This window comes from Rhododendron vialii, chromosome 1a, assembly GCF_030253575.1.
Source record: "Rhododendron vialii isolate Sample 1 chromosome 1a, ASM3025357v1".
NCBI classification, from domain to species: Eukaryota; Viridiplantae; Streptophyta; class Magnoliopsida; order Ericales; family Ericaceae; genus Rhododendron; species Rhododendron vialii.
In genome coordinates this window covers 7,563,029-7,578,500 of record NC_080557.1, presented here as the reverse complement: position 1 = coordinate 7,578,500, position 15,472 = coordinate 7,563,029, and the positions used below count along the sequence as shown (strand labels likewise).

Below are 15,472 nucleotides of genomic sequence, written 5' to 3'. Positions count from 1 at the left end.
CTATACAAGTCATGAACATTACCTCCACCATGTCATTACCCATCTGCACTACTTTCACTTCCAAAACTATTTTTGCAGTCTGAGATTGTATATCTTCATTTACCAATAAACTAAACAACTCATTAACCACTATACAACTGATGAACAACACCACTACCAACTTTGATGAGTAAGTTGAATCTATGCCTTTTTTTTCTTCTCTTCAAGAAGCTCCTGGTCGTCATAATATTTTTGCAGTCTGAGATTTTCCATTCTATTATGATAGATTTCTGGAGTCCATGATCTCTTCGGGTCACTGACAAATGCTTGCACAATATCAGCTCTCATTTGAAGGCATTGTTGCTTTATAAGGTCGCTTTTAATTGGTTTTTTCATTAGCTTTTGGCGAATGATGTAGGCAACAACAACTGCACAATCAACCCTGTGAATACAAGACTAATGTTAGGGGCTTATATAAGATGCAGTGACGAGTTTTGGTAGTTGAAGGATACTTACGAGCCTGGTTCTTGTTGTGGTGCATTATCCACGAGCTTTGCAGAGGTTTTAATCTTCTTCTTGCATTGTTGGTTGATGTAGTTCGTGACATTCTTTCTTTGTTACAGAATATGATCATGGATACATTAACGATACACATTTCACATAGTTTGTTCACATAGACTACAATACACAGTTGAAAGAGTTCATATATTTTTCTTAGAATAAGGAGGGATTATGTTACCAGATTGGCAGTTGCTTCACAGTATTTATCTCTTCTCCCTTGTCTGTGGATGGAGTTGTAGAACCTCCATTCTTGGTCAATGGTGTCTAGCTCAAGCAAAGTATAATGGCTTGAACCAAATATTGGAATAAGGATTGTTTTGGTGTTCAAAATCTTTGAGCGGACGACATCAAGTGCTCTGTTAGCTGAGTTTTGATCACCTCCAAAGAAGGTCTATTTCGAAAGAAGATAATTAGGCAACCTCTTAACTGTGAGTGTATGCTACATGAATTGTGAGAGAGTGCTTCCTTTTCTTACTGATGAAAAGCTGTTGAAGACAAACGGCATATCTTATTGGGAATCTTCTATTCCCAATGAAAAGGATGGTCCAGATGTTGGTGGTTGTAGTGTTGTAGTCAGCAAGTGGACGTAGGCATCTATTGGCTGTATCAGAATGTAAAAAGTATTTGTTTATCACGTACAGTTCTGATAGAAAAAATACAGTTCTCATACAAAAGCACAGATCTCATATACATTTCTCTTAAAATACAGAAAGAGAGTTGCTTCTTTTTTTATTGTGTTACCTGGCCTGTTAATTCTTGATCACATAGCAGAAACCTCACATCTTCTTGATATATGCGCAGGTCATCTAATTCACAATCCCATATGTGCGTACTGCATGATATACATAACATTAGCCAATCTGAAATGATTTAAAGACAGTAAATTGTTGGGTTTAGCATTTTTACCATCCCTCCTCGAGTTTCCAAAATTTTCTGATTGTTTCTTGGCATTCGTCAGGTAGCAAGGCAAGGACAATGTCTGCCTTTTTTCCTAGGGAAGGAATCTTGTCATCAAGTTTCTTGATTTCTGCTTGTGGCTTGTCACTTTCGACAAGGACAATTTGTTCTTTTTTGTGACCATCCTTTGTGATTGAACCATAGTAATACTTGTCATCCATTTTTTGCCTTCGTTGTCTTTGTTTTGCATTATCATCTTTGTTGTCCTCTTCAGAATCTTTCCCGGCATGAGCATATAGTTGTGTAACTTCATGGACCACTTGCTCAATCTTCTGATCAGTGTACGTTTGTGTGATGTTATGTATTGCTTCCTCACTTCTTTGTGTGAGCAAAGAGGAATCAGTCTCGAGAACCGGTAAATGCTTTTGAGGTTCTTTGGTATGTTGCGGTTGGATGGAAAGCTTGCTGGTGAGGGAAAGCTTGTTGGTTAGGCTGCTTATTTCTGCATCTTTTTGAACAATTATAGTCTTTTGCCTTTGTTCAATTGTGCTCAGATACTTTTGCAGCTGGCCCTTCTCGATCATTAGGGATTCAATTTGCATCGTAAAGGCCTTTTTGATTTTGTTCTTCTCAATTTCAAATTGTTGCAGCATCATATGTTTCTGTTTTTCAAATTCATCCCTTTCTTTTCCCATTTTCAGCAGCTGTTTTTCCATTTCATCCCTGTCCTTTTTCAAAACGTTTGAGATAGTATCCATCTTCTACAGCATTTGTTCCAGTGAATCCCTTTCTTTTTCCATTTTCAACAGCTGATTTTTCATTGTATCGCTGTCCTTTTCCAAGACTGCAGTCTTCTCTATCAGGAACTTGTGTTGTTCTTGGGCCTGCAACATTGTGTTGGACATAGTTACAATCTTCTGCAGCTTTTCTTTCATTGCATCCCGTTCTTTTTACATTTCCTTAAGCTCATTTTTCATTGTATCCTTGTCCTTTTGAAGTCCGTGGTTTTGTTGTTCAACTATTTGTTTTTGATTCTGAATATATTGGACTTGTTGCTGGAGATCCTTGATGATAACTTGATCATTGTCCTCCAGTAAGCTGTCACAGAATTTACCCATCTGGTTGTGCTCTTTAATTAGGCCCTGACTGAAATTAATGGAGTCCAGAGGTTGGTAGGTACTTGGAACCATAGTCTCGCCTGATTGTGATTGTGAGAACATTGCTTGTTGTTTCTTAGGAGATGATGTTGACACAAGAGGAGATGTTTGCTATTTTTCAGTTAAGTGTATCTCATCAAGTCGTAGTGCCGGACTTTGTGGAGATTGTGTATGCTGCATCATCTGTGATATAGTTCCCCTGTCATTGTCATCTACAACTTCTGGGTGTGGCATGCTGTAGACTTGAGCCTCTTGACATGTTTCTTGAAGTTCTTTCTCATATACCTGAAAGATGTGAATTCACAATCAGAATTGTGTATTTTTATTGAGAACTGTGTATGAGAAGTGTGTATTTTTCTGTATGAGAATTGTGTTTTTCATATGATAACCGTGTATTTTTCTATGAGTACTGTGTATGAGAAGTGTGTTTTTTTGTATGAGAACTGTGTTTTTGCTATAAGAAGTGTGTATTTATCTATGAGAAGTGTGTAATTTTCTATGAAAAGTGTGTAATTTTCTATGAGAAGTGTGTATTTTCGTGTCCAAGTTAAGCAATTTGATTAGTGTATATACCGTAATGTTGAGATTGCTCAAATCTTTAAAATCATCAATTCTTTTTTTCAGGTCTGAGGTGTTCCAGTTTAGTAGTCTTGGAATTGCTTCATTTTTTGGTCGTGCAATCAAATCCGTGTGTTCACAAATCCAGTACTGCAAAAACAGGTCAAATGAAATTATTAGAATAAAAGAAAATTATTAGAATACCCAAAAATACTTCTCATAGCAAAATAGATTTAAGTTACCATTAATGCCACCACACATCCTGTTGCATCTCTTGGTTTGTCATGGAATTTGTGCATTGATGTATTCAATGTTTCTGCAATGGATTGTGCCCAGTCGTAGTCTTTTATTTCTTCTATTTTCTCCATGCAATGCACATATGTCCATGCAATGGTGACTCCTGATGTGGAGAAGAACAGCGTCAGGCAAATGAACATGCATACAAGGCGGACTACATCTTGGATGTCTTCTTCAGTTATGGATTCCTCTTTTTTTGAAAGTATTTCATTGATCATGTCTTTCATCTTTTTACTACCAATCCTTGCCTCCTGGATCCCCCTTCTTTTTGCAAATGCAACATCACTTTTCTTCTTGTTCAAATCTCCTATTTGTTTGTTCCCACAAGCTATACCAAAGATTAGCTTGATGTCATTCCTTGTTATGGCAACCTTCTTACCACCAATGAGGAACTTGCTGTCATTGGTATCATAGTTCTGAATGATACTCAGGATGGTTTTATCGTGCTTCATGCAAGCTTTTTCCGCTAACTTACCTTTCCTAATGGCATCAATCAGCATCCAAAACGGTGTTTGTTTCAAGAGCTCTAAGTGGGCATTGTTCAAGTTCAGTTTTGACAATAGCCCCACCGTTCCTATTACATTGGACCTGAATGTGCATTGCTTTTGGGTCTGGGTTGGGGAGTCTGGTTGTGATTGTGATTGTGATTGTGATTGTGATTGTGATTCTTGTTTCATTGCCTTCTTTTTCTGTTTTGGGCTCCGATGTTTCTTTTGTTGGGTTTGCTTTTGGGTCTGGATTGGGGAGTCTGGTTCAGATTCAGATTGTTGGGTAAGCCTTTGGCGTTTCTTGGCGACCTTTTCTTGTTTTGATCTTTGTCGTTTCTTTCCCTAAGTTTGCGAAGGGTACTGTGATGATTGGCTAACTAAGGAGGTTGCTGGCCTGTCAGGTTGAGTTTTCGATCTTGTAATGACTTCTGCCTCCTCCATTGTTAGTGTTCTTGGTCTGATCTCGTAAGAAGTTTTCAAATCTTATGTGTAAGTCTTCTCGTGCCCTGCTAAATATATGAACAAAATTGAGATAGAGTTTTTACATTGGCTCATCATAGATATAGTACACAGTTCTCATAGAAAAATAAACAGTTCTCATAGAAAAATACAATGTTCCTGTAGAAAAATACACAGTTCTCATAGGCAGATGTCATGTATAATACACAGTTCTCATAGAAAAATACACAGTTTTCATAGAAAAATACAATGTTCCAGTAGAAAATTCACAATTCTTATAGACAAATCTCATGTATAGTACACAGTTCTCATAGAAAAAAAAACAGTTCTCATAGAAAAATACAATGTTCCAGTAGAAAATACACAATTTTCATAGACAAATCTCATGTATAACACACAGTTCTTATAGAAAAATACACTGTTCTGATAAACAGTTCTCGTAGAAATACACAGTTCTCATGGATAAGTATGATGATGTGTAACTTTAAAAATGTATTCTTTCGGAACAGAATACACAGTTCAAATCTTGTAAGTCTTCTTGAGTCCCGTTAAATATATGAACAAAAGTTAGATAGAGTGTTTACATTGTCTCATCATAGGTATAGTACACAGTTCTTATAGAAAAATAAACAGTTTTCTCATAGGAAAAATACAATGTTTCAGTAGAAAAATACACAGTTCTCATAGACAGATGTCATGTATAATACACAATTCTCATATTAAAAACTCAAAAATGAAAAACCTAAAGCGAAACCATCGAAAGTGCTTATTATCCTGACCTCTTTGCCGCAGGATAACTGGCCAGTCTCCTCCTTGAAGGAGCTGATCGAGAACATTTCACATAGAACCCTACACACAGTTCACATAACTCGAAAACACATACTTCACATAGACGCAACACGTTTATGAGAGTTAGGGTTCTCATATACATATTTTACAGTTCGCATAGAAATTTCGCATAGACTTTCGATATTCTTTAATGTACATAGCTTTTTTTGCCATATTGAAATGTTGTTGCCTGATCGATTGCACGAGAGAGAGAGAGAGAGAGAGAGAGAGAGAGAGAGAGAGAGAGAGAGCGCTGTTGAGCGGAAGAGTTAGGGTTCTGTAGCGGTAGAGTTAGGGTGGTTCTGTAGTGGTTGGGGGGAGAGAGGGTTTTGTTTAGCCGTATGGAGAGGGTTCGGGAACGTGACCCGCGAGGTGTATTTTGACCCACAAGAGGATCCGGGATGCTTGTTTTGACCCGCGAGGGGTATTTTTGTCCACAATGTAGCGCCGGGACTAAAGGGGGTATAGAATATTTTGTGCTGGACTGAATTAGGTCCGAGCCTAATTTTTTGGGCCGGCCTAAAAATCCCCCATAATAAAATATTACTCTTGCCTATAAAAAAAGAGTTGTGACTGTTCTATCTTGTGCTGCGTCTTTTTTGAACTCAGTAATTTGTAATTTTTTGGACTTTAGGTTCGATATAACTATGGTAACTCAGTATTGTCATCATAGTATGGTAACTACTATTTTCTACGCGTAGCTTTTTAACTAAACTGCATTACTGAACATGCATCTAACTAAACTTGGAAGATTTACGTAACAAGCTACAAAACTCAACCCATAACTGTAACCACGCGATCATGTTTTGCTCTACGTTGACTTTCAGTGTTTACCTTTTTATCTTTGGTATATGAGATTACATCGTGTGCATCTGTTGTTTTGGTTTATGAAGATGTTGGAGTTTGGCTATGTTTGTGACCCAGAGATTCTTCCTGTCAATCAAGCTACTCTTTGGCATACTAATAATTATTTGAGATATTCGTTTTTTAAGTTAAATATTCTGATTTTAGTTTTTAATTGTTGTACTTACTACTAATTATTAGGCATTCACAGCACAGTTTCATGCCCTCCTTCAGATCAATGATGGCATTGAAGAAATTGGTTTCAAAATGGGAAATTAATAGAGAATGGACAGTCCCTGTGATCAATAATTTTTTCCATCAGTATACATTGAAACAATTTTTTAAGGCTTTAAAATTAGTGCCTTTTATTAATTTCATCTTCGCAGGTTATTGTGTTCGATTCGCATGGTGTGGAAAATTATACCCATGGTTCTAAATTTATCGTCATAAGTACTTGTTATTATTGTGTATTTCTAAATTTATGTCATAGAATTTTCACTTATATTAATTTCTTATTCCTTCAATGCTCAGTTCTGTAATATTTTTTACTTAATGCGCACCAAATTTTGTCTCTCGTTGAATGCGTTAATAACATATGTTAGGAACTAATTCTTATCCCCAATAAATTTTAGTAGCTTCAATTTGTAAATTATTATACACGAATTTAAAATATAATTTCAAACATAATTTTCTTAGAGTCATTCAATGTATATTGACCCAGGTGCATCAAATGGTTTCGGGTACATACTATTATATTTGAAGATGTGTTTTAAAGTTGTGTGGAGTATTTTTAAAAAGTTTAAAAATCCGTGCTTCCCGTTTCCAAGTATAAGCTTTAAGTTAACTAATTCTATAATTAGTGGCGTTACACTCAGTCAATTATATATGCTCATGGGGCTCATGTCGGCTCCAACTTATAGTTCAATGCTTTGCAATAAACAGTAGAGAAATAATACTAATTTGCAACAGAATTTTCGTATCGTAACCTACGAATTGTAGGAATTAGGATCATAAAGACAGGCCAGATTACAACCAAAAGGTACGTTTTTTTGTAGGCATAAGATGATAAAAGACATTAATTTGAACACTTACCATACAACACCAGTTGCATTTTGCTAATTTCATCTGCCTCCACGTCGCCGAGCATTGCTTTTCAGCCTCTTTCCATTTCTGTTTCCAACACTTTCAACCATCTTCACAAGCCATTGAGGTTTACCAAACGAGAACATAAGATATCCTATGACATGTCCAAATCCATACCCTGGCAGTATGACACTATGACTTCCCAACCAGATCCACTCACGGGCTCTGAATCTTCTTCTTCGAATGTCGACGGGGGTAGCTGTGTTGCCTTAGGATCGCCACATGTATTCGACAATGGAGGCCCACATAACGCCGAGTTGTTGATGTAAGAATCATTCAAAAATGTATCGAATTGTTTGCCTCGAGGTAAAGGCCCCGTTAGGCAATTCTGCTAAAGGTTAAGCGTTCCGAGAGAGAGTAAATCTGCAAGTTGTGGAGAGATCTCCCCGGTGAGCTTGTTTGATGAGAGGTCTAACCATTCAAACTTAGTTATATTCCCACGCGACTTTGGTATATGACCTGTGAGGCTGTTGTGTGATAAGTTGAGCCCTCGTATCGAATTTAGCCCATCGATGATCCCAAGAATCTCACCCTGGAACTTGTTCCTTGATAAATCAATTGCTGTGAAAACTTTAAGGATTTTTGTCATTTCAATGGTCGATCCTTTGATTATTATTGTCAGAGAATCAGAATAATAGGAAGGAAACTGATTTTCACGCTTCACTTTTTACTAATGCCGTTCCAATTTTAACGTGAAGTTACTAGTAACTTCATGAATAATATGGAGGGCTATCAGTATAAAGTAGAGTGCGACTATCAATTTCCTAATAGTAACTTAAAATTGCAGCATTAGTAGCAGGAGTTCCCATGTATTCAAATCAACATGCAGTTCATCCACATTCATCTTTGCTTTGAAGCTTTTGAAGTATTTAAATGTATATTTTAAACGTTGGAATCATCCATGACCTCGGGCTTTTCAAAACAGCCTCTCTGCCCGTTGCCGACTCCACCCGCTGCGATCGAATGGCTCCCGAGCCTTCATCCGGTGACGAAACTCGACCCCGTCACCTCCTATAGACTCGTCTCAGTGAGGTGCACAACCCTTACTGGTCCGATTGAGTTTTCAAATAACTCAACCGAGAACCCAGACTAGGCCTTGCTCCGTGCTTCCTCCTTGGGTGACAAAACACGAGGTTCGTGAGCAACTTTTTTTTTTCAGAAATCGAACCCGTGGTTTTTCCGGTGACCCTCTTCTTCAATCCCGCTCTGATACCAATTGTTAGGACCGTGAGGAACACCACATACACAAACCATGCAATGATTTAAGAGAAAAACTCCATTTGATTATATATTCGCACAATATACAATAAAGATGAAAAAACTCTCCGGGAACCACACGTAGGTTCCTCTCCGGGAGGCCATAGACCGGCCCCCCCACGCTAGCCTCACCCTTTCCCTCACATTATGTCACACACTAATCTTAATAGGGTTTACAACTATATATAAGGGACTCCAAGGGTAAATATGCTCAACACCCAACACTAAGGGTGTTACACAAAATAATCACACCACTATGGGTGGACCCCAACAAGAACCACCGAAGAAGACATGTTTACGCCTATAAGATTGAGGTATGTCAATTCGGTGAACCGAGTGAATTCAGGTGGGATGCGAGACATGGAAAAGTTATTGTAAGCGAGGTTGAGCTTTTGGAGGTGGGGAATGGAGAGGAAGAGACTGCTATTACGATGGTTGGTGCCTTGGAGCCAACTACAGCTGAGATCGAGTTCAATTACTCGACCCGTCCCGTCACAGTTGACCCCATCCCACGAACAACAATCAGAACCCTTTTTCCAAGACTTCATCTTTGGAAAAGAAGTGATTCCAAAATCATCACAATATTCTTGAGAAGCAGATTTATTGAAGGAAAAATTTCATTTAAACTGCAGCAGGGCAGAGGTCTGTTCTTGAGTGCAGAGTTGGGCATTCAAACAAGTGAGTTGGCAAAGGAAGAGAAAGAAGAAGAGGTTAAATAGTTGATTGTAGGAAAGCCATAGTTGTTGAAGGCCCATCTTTCCTCTTGAACACAGAAAAACGACAGGTTTTTCAATTGCGGAGAAGTACTTGAAATATTTTAATAGGCATGTGCTGCAAAGTAAATCAAATAACATGGCTTCTTTTTTCCACGCTTAATGATTACTGGGATGGTATTCCATCGGTTACTTTCAGCAGAAAACAATGGTCTCAACTGCTAACATTGAGGCATGCCTAGTTTGGCATAATAAGCTAAATGGTTATTTTTTTGTTCTTATTCAAATTTTTTTCGTATGTGCTAGTTTTTCGTTGAATTTTTGAAGATTGTTGCTTTGTCATGGTGAGAGGAATCTAAAAAGTAAAAAATTGCCATCAAAATCCAATTTTTTTTGAATAAAGACAAAAATAAGCCAATAAACTTATGTTTTTGTCTTTATTCAAAAAATTAGATTTTGATCGTAATTTTTTATTTTTTAGATTTCTCTCGTCAAGACGATGCAAGAATTCTCAAAAAATCGACAAAAAACTAACAAATGCGAAACAATTCGAATAAGGACAAAAAAAATATGTCATTTGACTTATAATGTCAAGCTAGGCCGCAAAATAGGGCTATGTAGGGTCTTGGGAAGGATTGTGTTTATGAACCTTTACCCTCATGAATGGAGAGGCTATTTCTACGACTCAAACATGTGACCTCCAAGTCTCATTGAGACAACCTTAGTGCCTCACATATGGCAATATAAATATGGGTGTGTGTGGCCATTCTAAAGAAAAGAGACACACATGTGGTATTAACGGAAAAGTGTATAAAATACTTTACTATCGCGCGGTCATCACTATCCAAAAAACTCACTAACCACAACTAACGTACTAGTAACTTTCGCCATGAAAAAAGAAAAGCACGCAACATCAAGTCAAAAAAAAGCCAATAATAAGTATCAACTACATGTGAAAAAATAAAATAGGATAAGAGTGTGAAAACAACTAAGAAAACTAAAAAGATAATACAAAGCATTTTTATATGGAGTGGCGGTAGAGGTGGCAAAGGGGTGAGTTCGGGCAGGTTGAAACGGGCTATGATTGAGCCCTTTGATAACCGAATGGGTATCGGTTCGATCATGGTTTAACTATTACCTGAATGAGCCGTGAAGGTTATTGTAGGGGTTCGATTTAGGAGGAGGGACCTTGGCCTGAACTAGTACTTCTCTTCCGCTGCTCTGTTCCTCCGCCGCTTGAACCTGCAACAAGTCACTAAGGCTGGAATAGCCTAGTGACCCTCCGACGATCAAGTTAGAAGTAAGGAGAGTTGCTTTTAGGTCTAGGGTTAGGGAAAGATGGCATACCTCTCAAAGATCAGTGTCTCTTTGTATTTATAGACCTAAGTTAACTTGGGCTTCAAGCTAGTGCGTGGAGATCACGCTTAGGTAACCGCCTCGGGTGACGTCATAGATGACGCACCGGATAAGACGGTTACGAAGCATATGGCCAGACCTGGCCTAGAAGATTCCTTCCGCCACGTGTCGCTCTTGGTCCCCTCTTGCTATGCAACATTCTTCCAAATGGCTTTAACGGAATGCATGCTTCGGTATTTAACCGAAGCATAAACAGGAGATTCGATACCAACCGAGTAAACAGAAAGATATACACAGGCCCGTGCTGATATGAGGCCTCGGTTAATGGTGGTCCGGTTAGATTACCGAGACCATGACCGAAGCCTCCACAATAGCCCCTCAAGTCCCTGGAGCTTTGCACCTCTGCTTCAGGGTCTTGATCCCATCGTGTGAGATATCAGGCCTTGATCTTTTTTTTAGAGAATAACCGGAGAGTGAAATTGCTTCGGTAGATTCCATCCAACCCGCGCCAGAGAAGAGCCACGTGTCAGTTGTTGCCGAGGTCTCAGGATCTAAAGGCTGCCTCGGCACGTGCCATGTCAGTTGATTGGTACGAAACGTCGCTTCGGTGACACGCGTCAACATGCCTAAGGTCTGAATATCCGGCGCCTGTCCTCGGTGCAGAGTCCTTGATACTAGCCGTCCGATGATAACACGTGTCGATGATCTAATGGCTCGATGCACGACGCTTCGTTTCCCGCGCAGCTTTCCATCTCTACCATTATAAATAGGAGAGACAGAGGTAAGATCGTCACCTTTTCCTCCGCTTCTGAAGTCGAAACGCCGCCGCCGTATACTTCCAGCTTTCAATCGAGATTTCGATCGTTTCGGTTGGCAGATCTTGCACGAACTTGAGGTATGTCAATCTCCTTGCTTTATTCTTCATGTTTTGATCACTGTTTTTGAGTTTTTTGCCGTTTTCTTGCGCTTGTTCTGGCTGAGCAACCGCTCGCCGCCGTCTGGTTTAAGGTGGCGCTGGGCTTCTCCAGCGCTGCTCACGCTCTTACAGAGGTCTAAACTCAAACCGAGGCCCACATTCTTCCCGGGGCCAATCTTCAACCCGAGACCATAGAAAAAACCACTGGCTTCGGAGACCCTTCTCGGGGAGAGGGTCCTAGAAACATCCCGAGGAGCGGCTACCATTTCGTCCCTGTTTGCTAGGTCATGTTGCTTCTCCCTGAGCATATAGCTAATGGGTTTTTGCACTTCTTTTCTGTTGCTAGGTAGGGGCGAATGGTTGTTGAAGTCTCCTATGACAGTACCAGTAGCTCCTCTTCTGCCGACCTTGAGGAAATCTTTAAGGAGTGTCGTGCCCAAGCCGTTTACCGAATCCATTTGGACGTCATCGAGCCTTTAGACCCTCTTAGAGCTTCACACCCCGTCACAACCTTCGCTTCTTGGGAGATGGAAATCCCTAGTACTTTGGCCCACGGGCCGGGCCCATTTGCCGATGCCCCCGAGGAGGTTCGGGGACGAAGGTGGCCGATGAGGCCGTGCACCTACGTGAACCAGTATTTTAATGGGACCCCGGCTGCCTACGCCGAGTTGAGAAGGGTTTACAGCATCCCTCCGGACGTAGAGGTCCGGTTGCTTCCTGACAATAACCCAAAGGTCCTTCCTCACCGACCAGGGGAGTTGATCTTTCCTTTGATGGCTATCACTGAGGGGGGGATTAGATTCCCCCTTCATCAATTTGTCCGGCGAGTTCTCCGGACCGTTTCCCTTACCTCTTCCCAACTTACAGTATACTCCTACCGAATCGTCACAAGCATTATCGAGCTGAGGAGGCAGTTCAACTTGACCTTTGGGGTCGAGGAACTCTTCGGCGTATACCTCCTAGGAGTCAACCGAGAGAGCAACCGATATTATCTCTCGTGCAGGACGGGGTACGACACGTTCCTTGTCGATCATCTCCCCGATTCTGAGGAATGGGCGAACATCTACATCTCGGTGACCGGCAATTTTATGTTCGGGCCCGGGGAGAACGCCGATACCACTACCAGAGTACAATTTGGGACCGGGGCTCCGGGTTGGTAGAATTTACTTTTCAGTAGATGTTTCGTTTGTTTTGGTTATGCCTTGCGTACTTCGTGCTGATTCCTTGTTTTGATTTTGCCTTGCAGGCGAGGGAATCGTTCAACAGCTTCGGGAGAGAGCTGACCGGGCCCGGATTAGAGCGGCCTACGCCATTCCCATAACAAGTCGGTACGCACCGGAGCTGCTTGGGTACACCCCAACTTATACAGGCTTTCTGAAGAAGAAACCGAGGCAACAGGGGGTCTCGCGGGCAGGCCGAGGGCGAGGCCGAGGAGGAAGAACCGGAAGAGGTGCAGGAAGAGGGGAGAGGACAGACGGGGAGAACGAAGCCGAGGGCAGCACATCAACGCCTCGGGGAGTCATTCGTCAGGAAGTTGATCGTGAGACCCCAGAGAGGACCGGGCTGAGCGAGGCAATGGAGGGCACGGGAACCCGAGAGGTGTTGAACCTGAGGCGCCGAAGGCCTGCTGGCTGAGGCAGGGGAACAGTCCCCGGTACTGCTGGTGCCGGGACTTCATGGCCGACCCCAGTCTCACCGCAGGAGCCCCCGGAGAAGAGGACTTGACGGGAGGAAGGAGCCGGAGAAGGTCAGGAGACGATCCTGATCGAGGAGGAACAGGGGGAGCTCGGTGGCGGAACCGGTGGAGTAGAGGAAGGCTCCTGGGTCAATCCAAGGGAACTCCCCTAGGCTCCCGAGTTTCGGCATTTTGCTGGCCGGCCGATCCACCACGCCGTCAGCGTCAAGAACCTCGGTGTGGCCTTCGGGATGCTCCAAGGAAGCATTCTTCCTAGGGACGCCCGGGCTGTCACCGGCTTGACCGAGGACATTACGGCCGAGATAGCTCAGGCCCTCTTCAATGTAAGCTAATGGTTTACGTCCCATTTTCTTCGATCTGAAAGTTAGCACTTGTTGAATTTCCCGTATCTTTTGTTTGCAGGCTGGAGCTCGGGCATTGGCTATCAATGACCGATGCAAGAAGCAGGAAGAGGAGAACGACAAGCTTGCTCGGGAGCTGGCTCGGAAGGAGGAAGACCTCAAGCTGGCTCGGGAGACTTGCGATCTTTACCTGGCGGATTTCCAGAGATGCGACAGGGAGAGAGTGGAGGCAGAGGCCAGAGCCGCCAAGGCCGAGGAGGATGCCAATACACTGCGAGTCACCCGGGCCGCAGAGGTTGACTTTGCGAGGAAGAGGGGCTACGATGAAGGTTGGGATGCAGCCAGAGTAGAATACAAGAAACAGGTTCGGGAAATTGAGGCTGAGCTGCACCGGGACCGTTTCTTGGATGGCCTTCGGTATGGCCATGAAGCTTTGGTGACGAAGCTGAACCTCCCTGAAGGTTCTGACCTCCGCACACTTCCTGAGGCGCCTCCCGAGGAGCTTTTCCTTCCTGAGGAGGAGGAGGTGGTGGAGCCTACGTCCGAGGGCCAGGGTCTCGGGAATCAAACCGATCCAAATGCCCCTGCGTCCGAGGATCAGCTCGACCACCTAGCTCATTCTTAGGATAGTCTTCTTTTTCTTTTTTCATGTTTTTAGTTTCTGCAACTTTTGACTGGACAGCTCCAGACATTAGGAGTTTGGTGTTCTAGAGTTTGTAAATGTCTGATATCGAAGAATTAACTTTTTGTTTATGGATTGTTGCTGAAACTTTATAATGCTTTGTTTTCTTGAAAGTATCTTTGAAATGCTTGTATGATTGGTTTGCTCCTTAGTTATGATGCCCCTGCTTCGGTGAGACTTGAAAAGTTTGTAGAAACAAGTATAAACCGAAGCATTAACCGAATCGCTTTGCCAAGCATAAAAAAGATGTTTTAATCAAGAAAAAGTGATTTGATCCGAAGCCCCTGCTAGTAGGAGGGTCGGTAGGGATCGGATCAGAAGCAACTGTTTAATGAATTTTTGACTTGGCACGCCCTTGCTTATTAATAGTAATGAACTTATCGAGCAGAGGCGGGATGGTATTACTGCTAGGGACGTAGGCCGGGGTCACAAAGGGGTATGGCTTCTGCCATAGGTTCGTGACGCAGCAAGTCCGAACAGTGGGAAATTTCTGGCGGGTCGGTATAAGGGGCTCGGAGAGAGAGGCCGAGTATCCTTACAGCGAGTGACCAGAAATCCAAACGACCGAAGAGGCCTGGGCGACTTGGTGGGAATTTTGTCCGAGGGTATCACCTATGGGAGAACAATATCCCTGAAGTCGGTATAAAATGGTCCGGGCAAGAACGGACCAAGTGTAAGTAATTTAAACAATCAGTGTACGAATAGTGCCAAAGAGATAATTCTCATTAAAACTCAGTGGAGTATTGTCAATACATAAGCAGATTGCCTTGAAAACTTTCTTAAAAGAAGATGCAACGGAATAAGGATCAAACGGGCTTCGGTAACCGAGCATTATCCGTAGAACTTCTTCAAGTTGTTTGCATTCCATGACTTAGCAATGGGGGAACCGTCCAGCTTCTCCAATTTGTAGTTACCCGATCCGAAGTGTTTGAGAACTCGGTAAGGACCCTCCCAATTGGGCATTAGCTTTCGCTTTTTGGACTTCTCGACCACCTTTTTCCAAACGAAATCGTCAGGCTTAAACGACCTGAGGCGCACGCTTCGGTTGTAGCCCTTTGCAACCTCCTGTTGGTATGAAGCGAGCTTGATCCTTGCGTTGTCCCGTTCTTCTTCAGCTAAATCGAGGTCCGAAGCAATGGTGTTGCTGTTGACCAATTCATCAAAATTTTCTGTTCTCATTGTTGGGAGTCCGACTTGGAGTGGGATGACCGCCTCCATTCCGAATGCCAAGGAGAAAGGAGTGCGACCGGTGGATCACCGAGGCGTCGTACGGTAGCCCCAGAGTACCCTGGGTAGCTCTT

General features: G+C 42.3%; 2 protein-coding genes across 2 annotated transcripts; one reads left to right on the top strand and one right to left on the bottom strand.

The window, feature by feature from the left end:
* Positions 1 to 2,221: 2,221 nt before the first annotated feature.
* Positions 2,222 to 7,214, bottom strand: LOC131327320 (uncharacterized). The gene is made up of 6 exons (XM_058360428.1): positions 7,160 to 7,214; positions 6,282 to 6,363; positions 5,176 to 5,245; positions 3,395 to 4,279; positions 3,168 to 3,302; positions 2,222 to 2,879 (listed from the first exon to the last, which is right to left on the bottom strand). Exons 1-6 carry the CDS (start codon positions 7,212 to 7,214, stop codon positions 2,706 to 2,708), a joined length of 1,401 nt encoding a protein of 466 aa, XP_058216411.1. The 3' UTR covers positions 2,222 to 2,705.
* Positions 7,215 to 13,311: 6,097 nt separating this feature from the next.
* Positions 13,312 to 14,114, top strand: LOC131327310 (uncharacterized). Its single transcript, XM_058360418.1, has 2 exons — positions 13,312 to 13,471; positions 13,551 to 14,114. The coding sequence occupies exons 1-2, from the start codon at positions 13,379 to 13,381 to the stop codon at positions 14,112 to 14,114; spliced, it is 657 nt and encodes a 218-aa protein (XP_058216401.1). The 5' UTR covers positions 13,312 to 13,378.
* Positions 14,115 to 15,472: the final 1,358 nt, after the last annotated feature.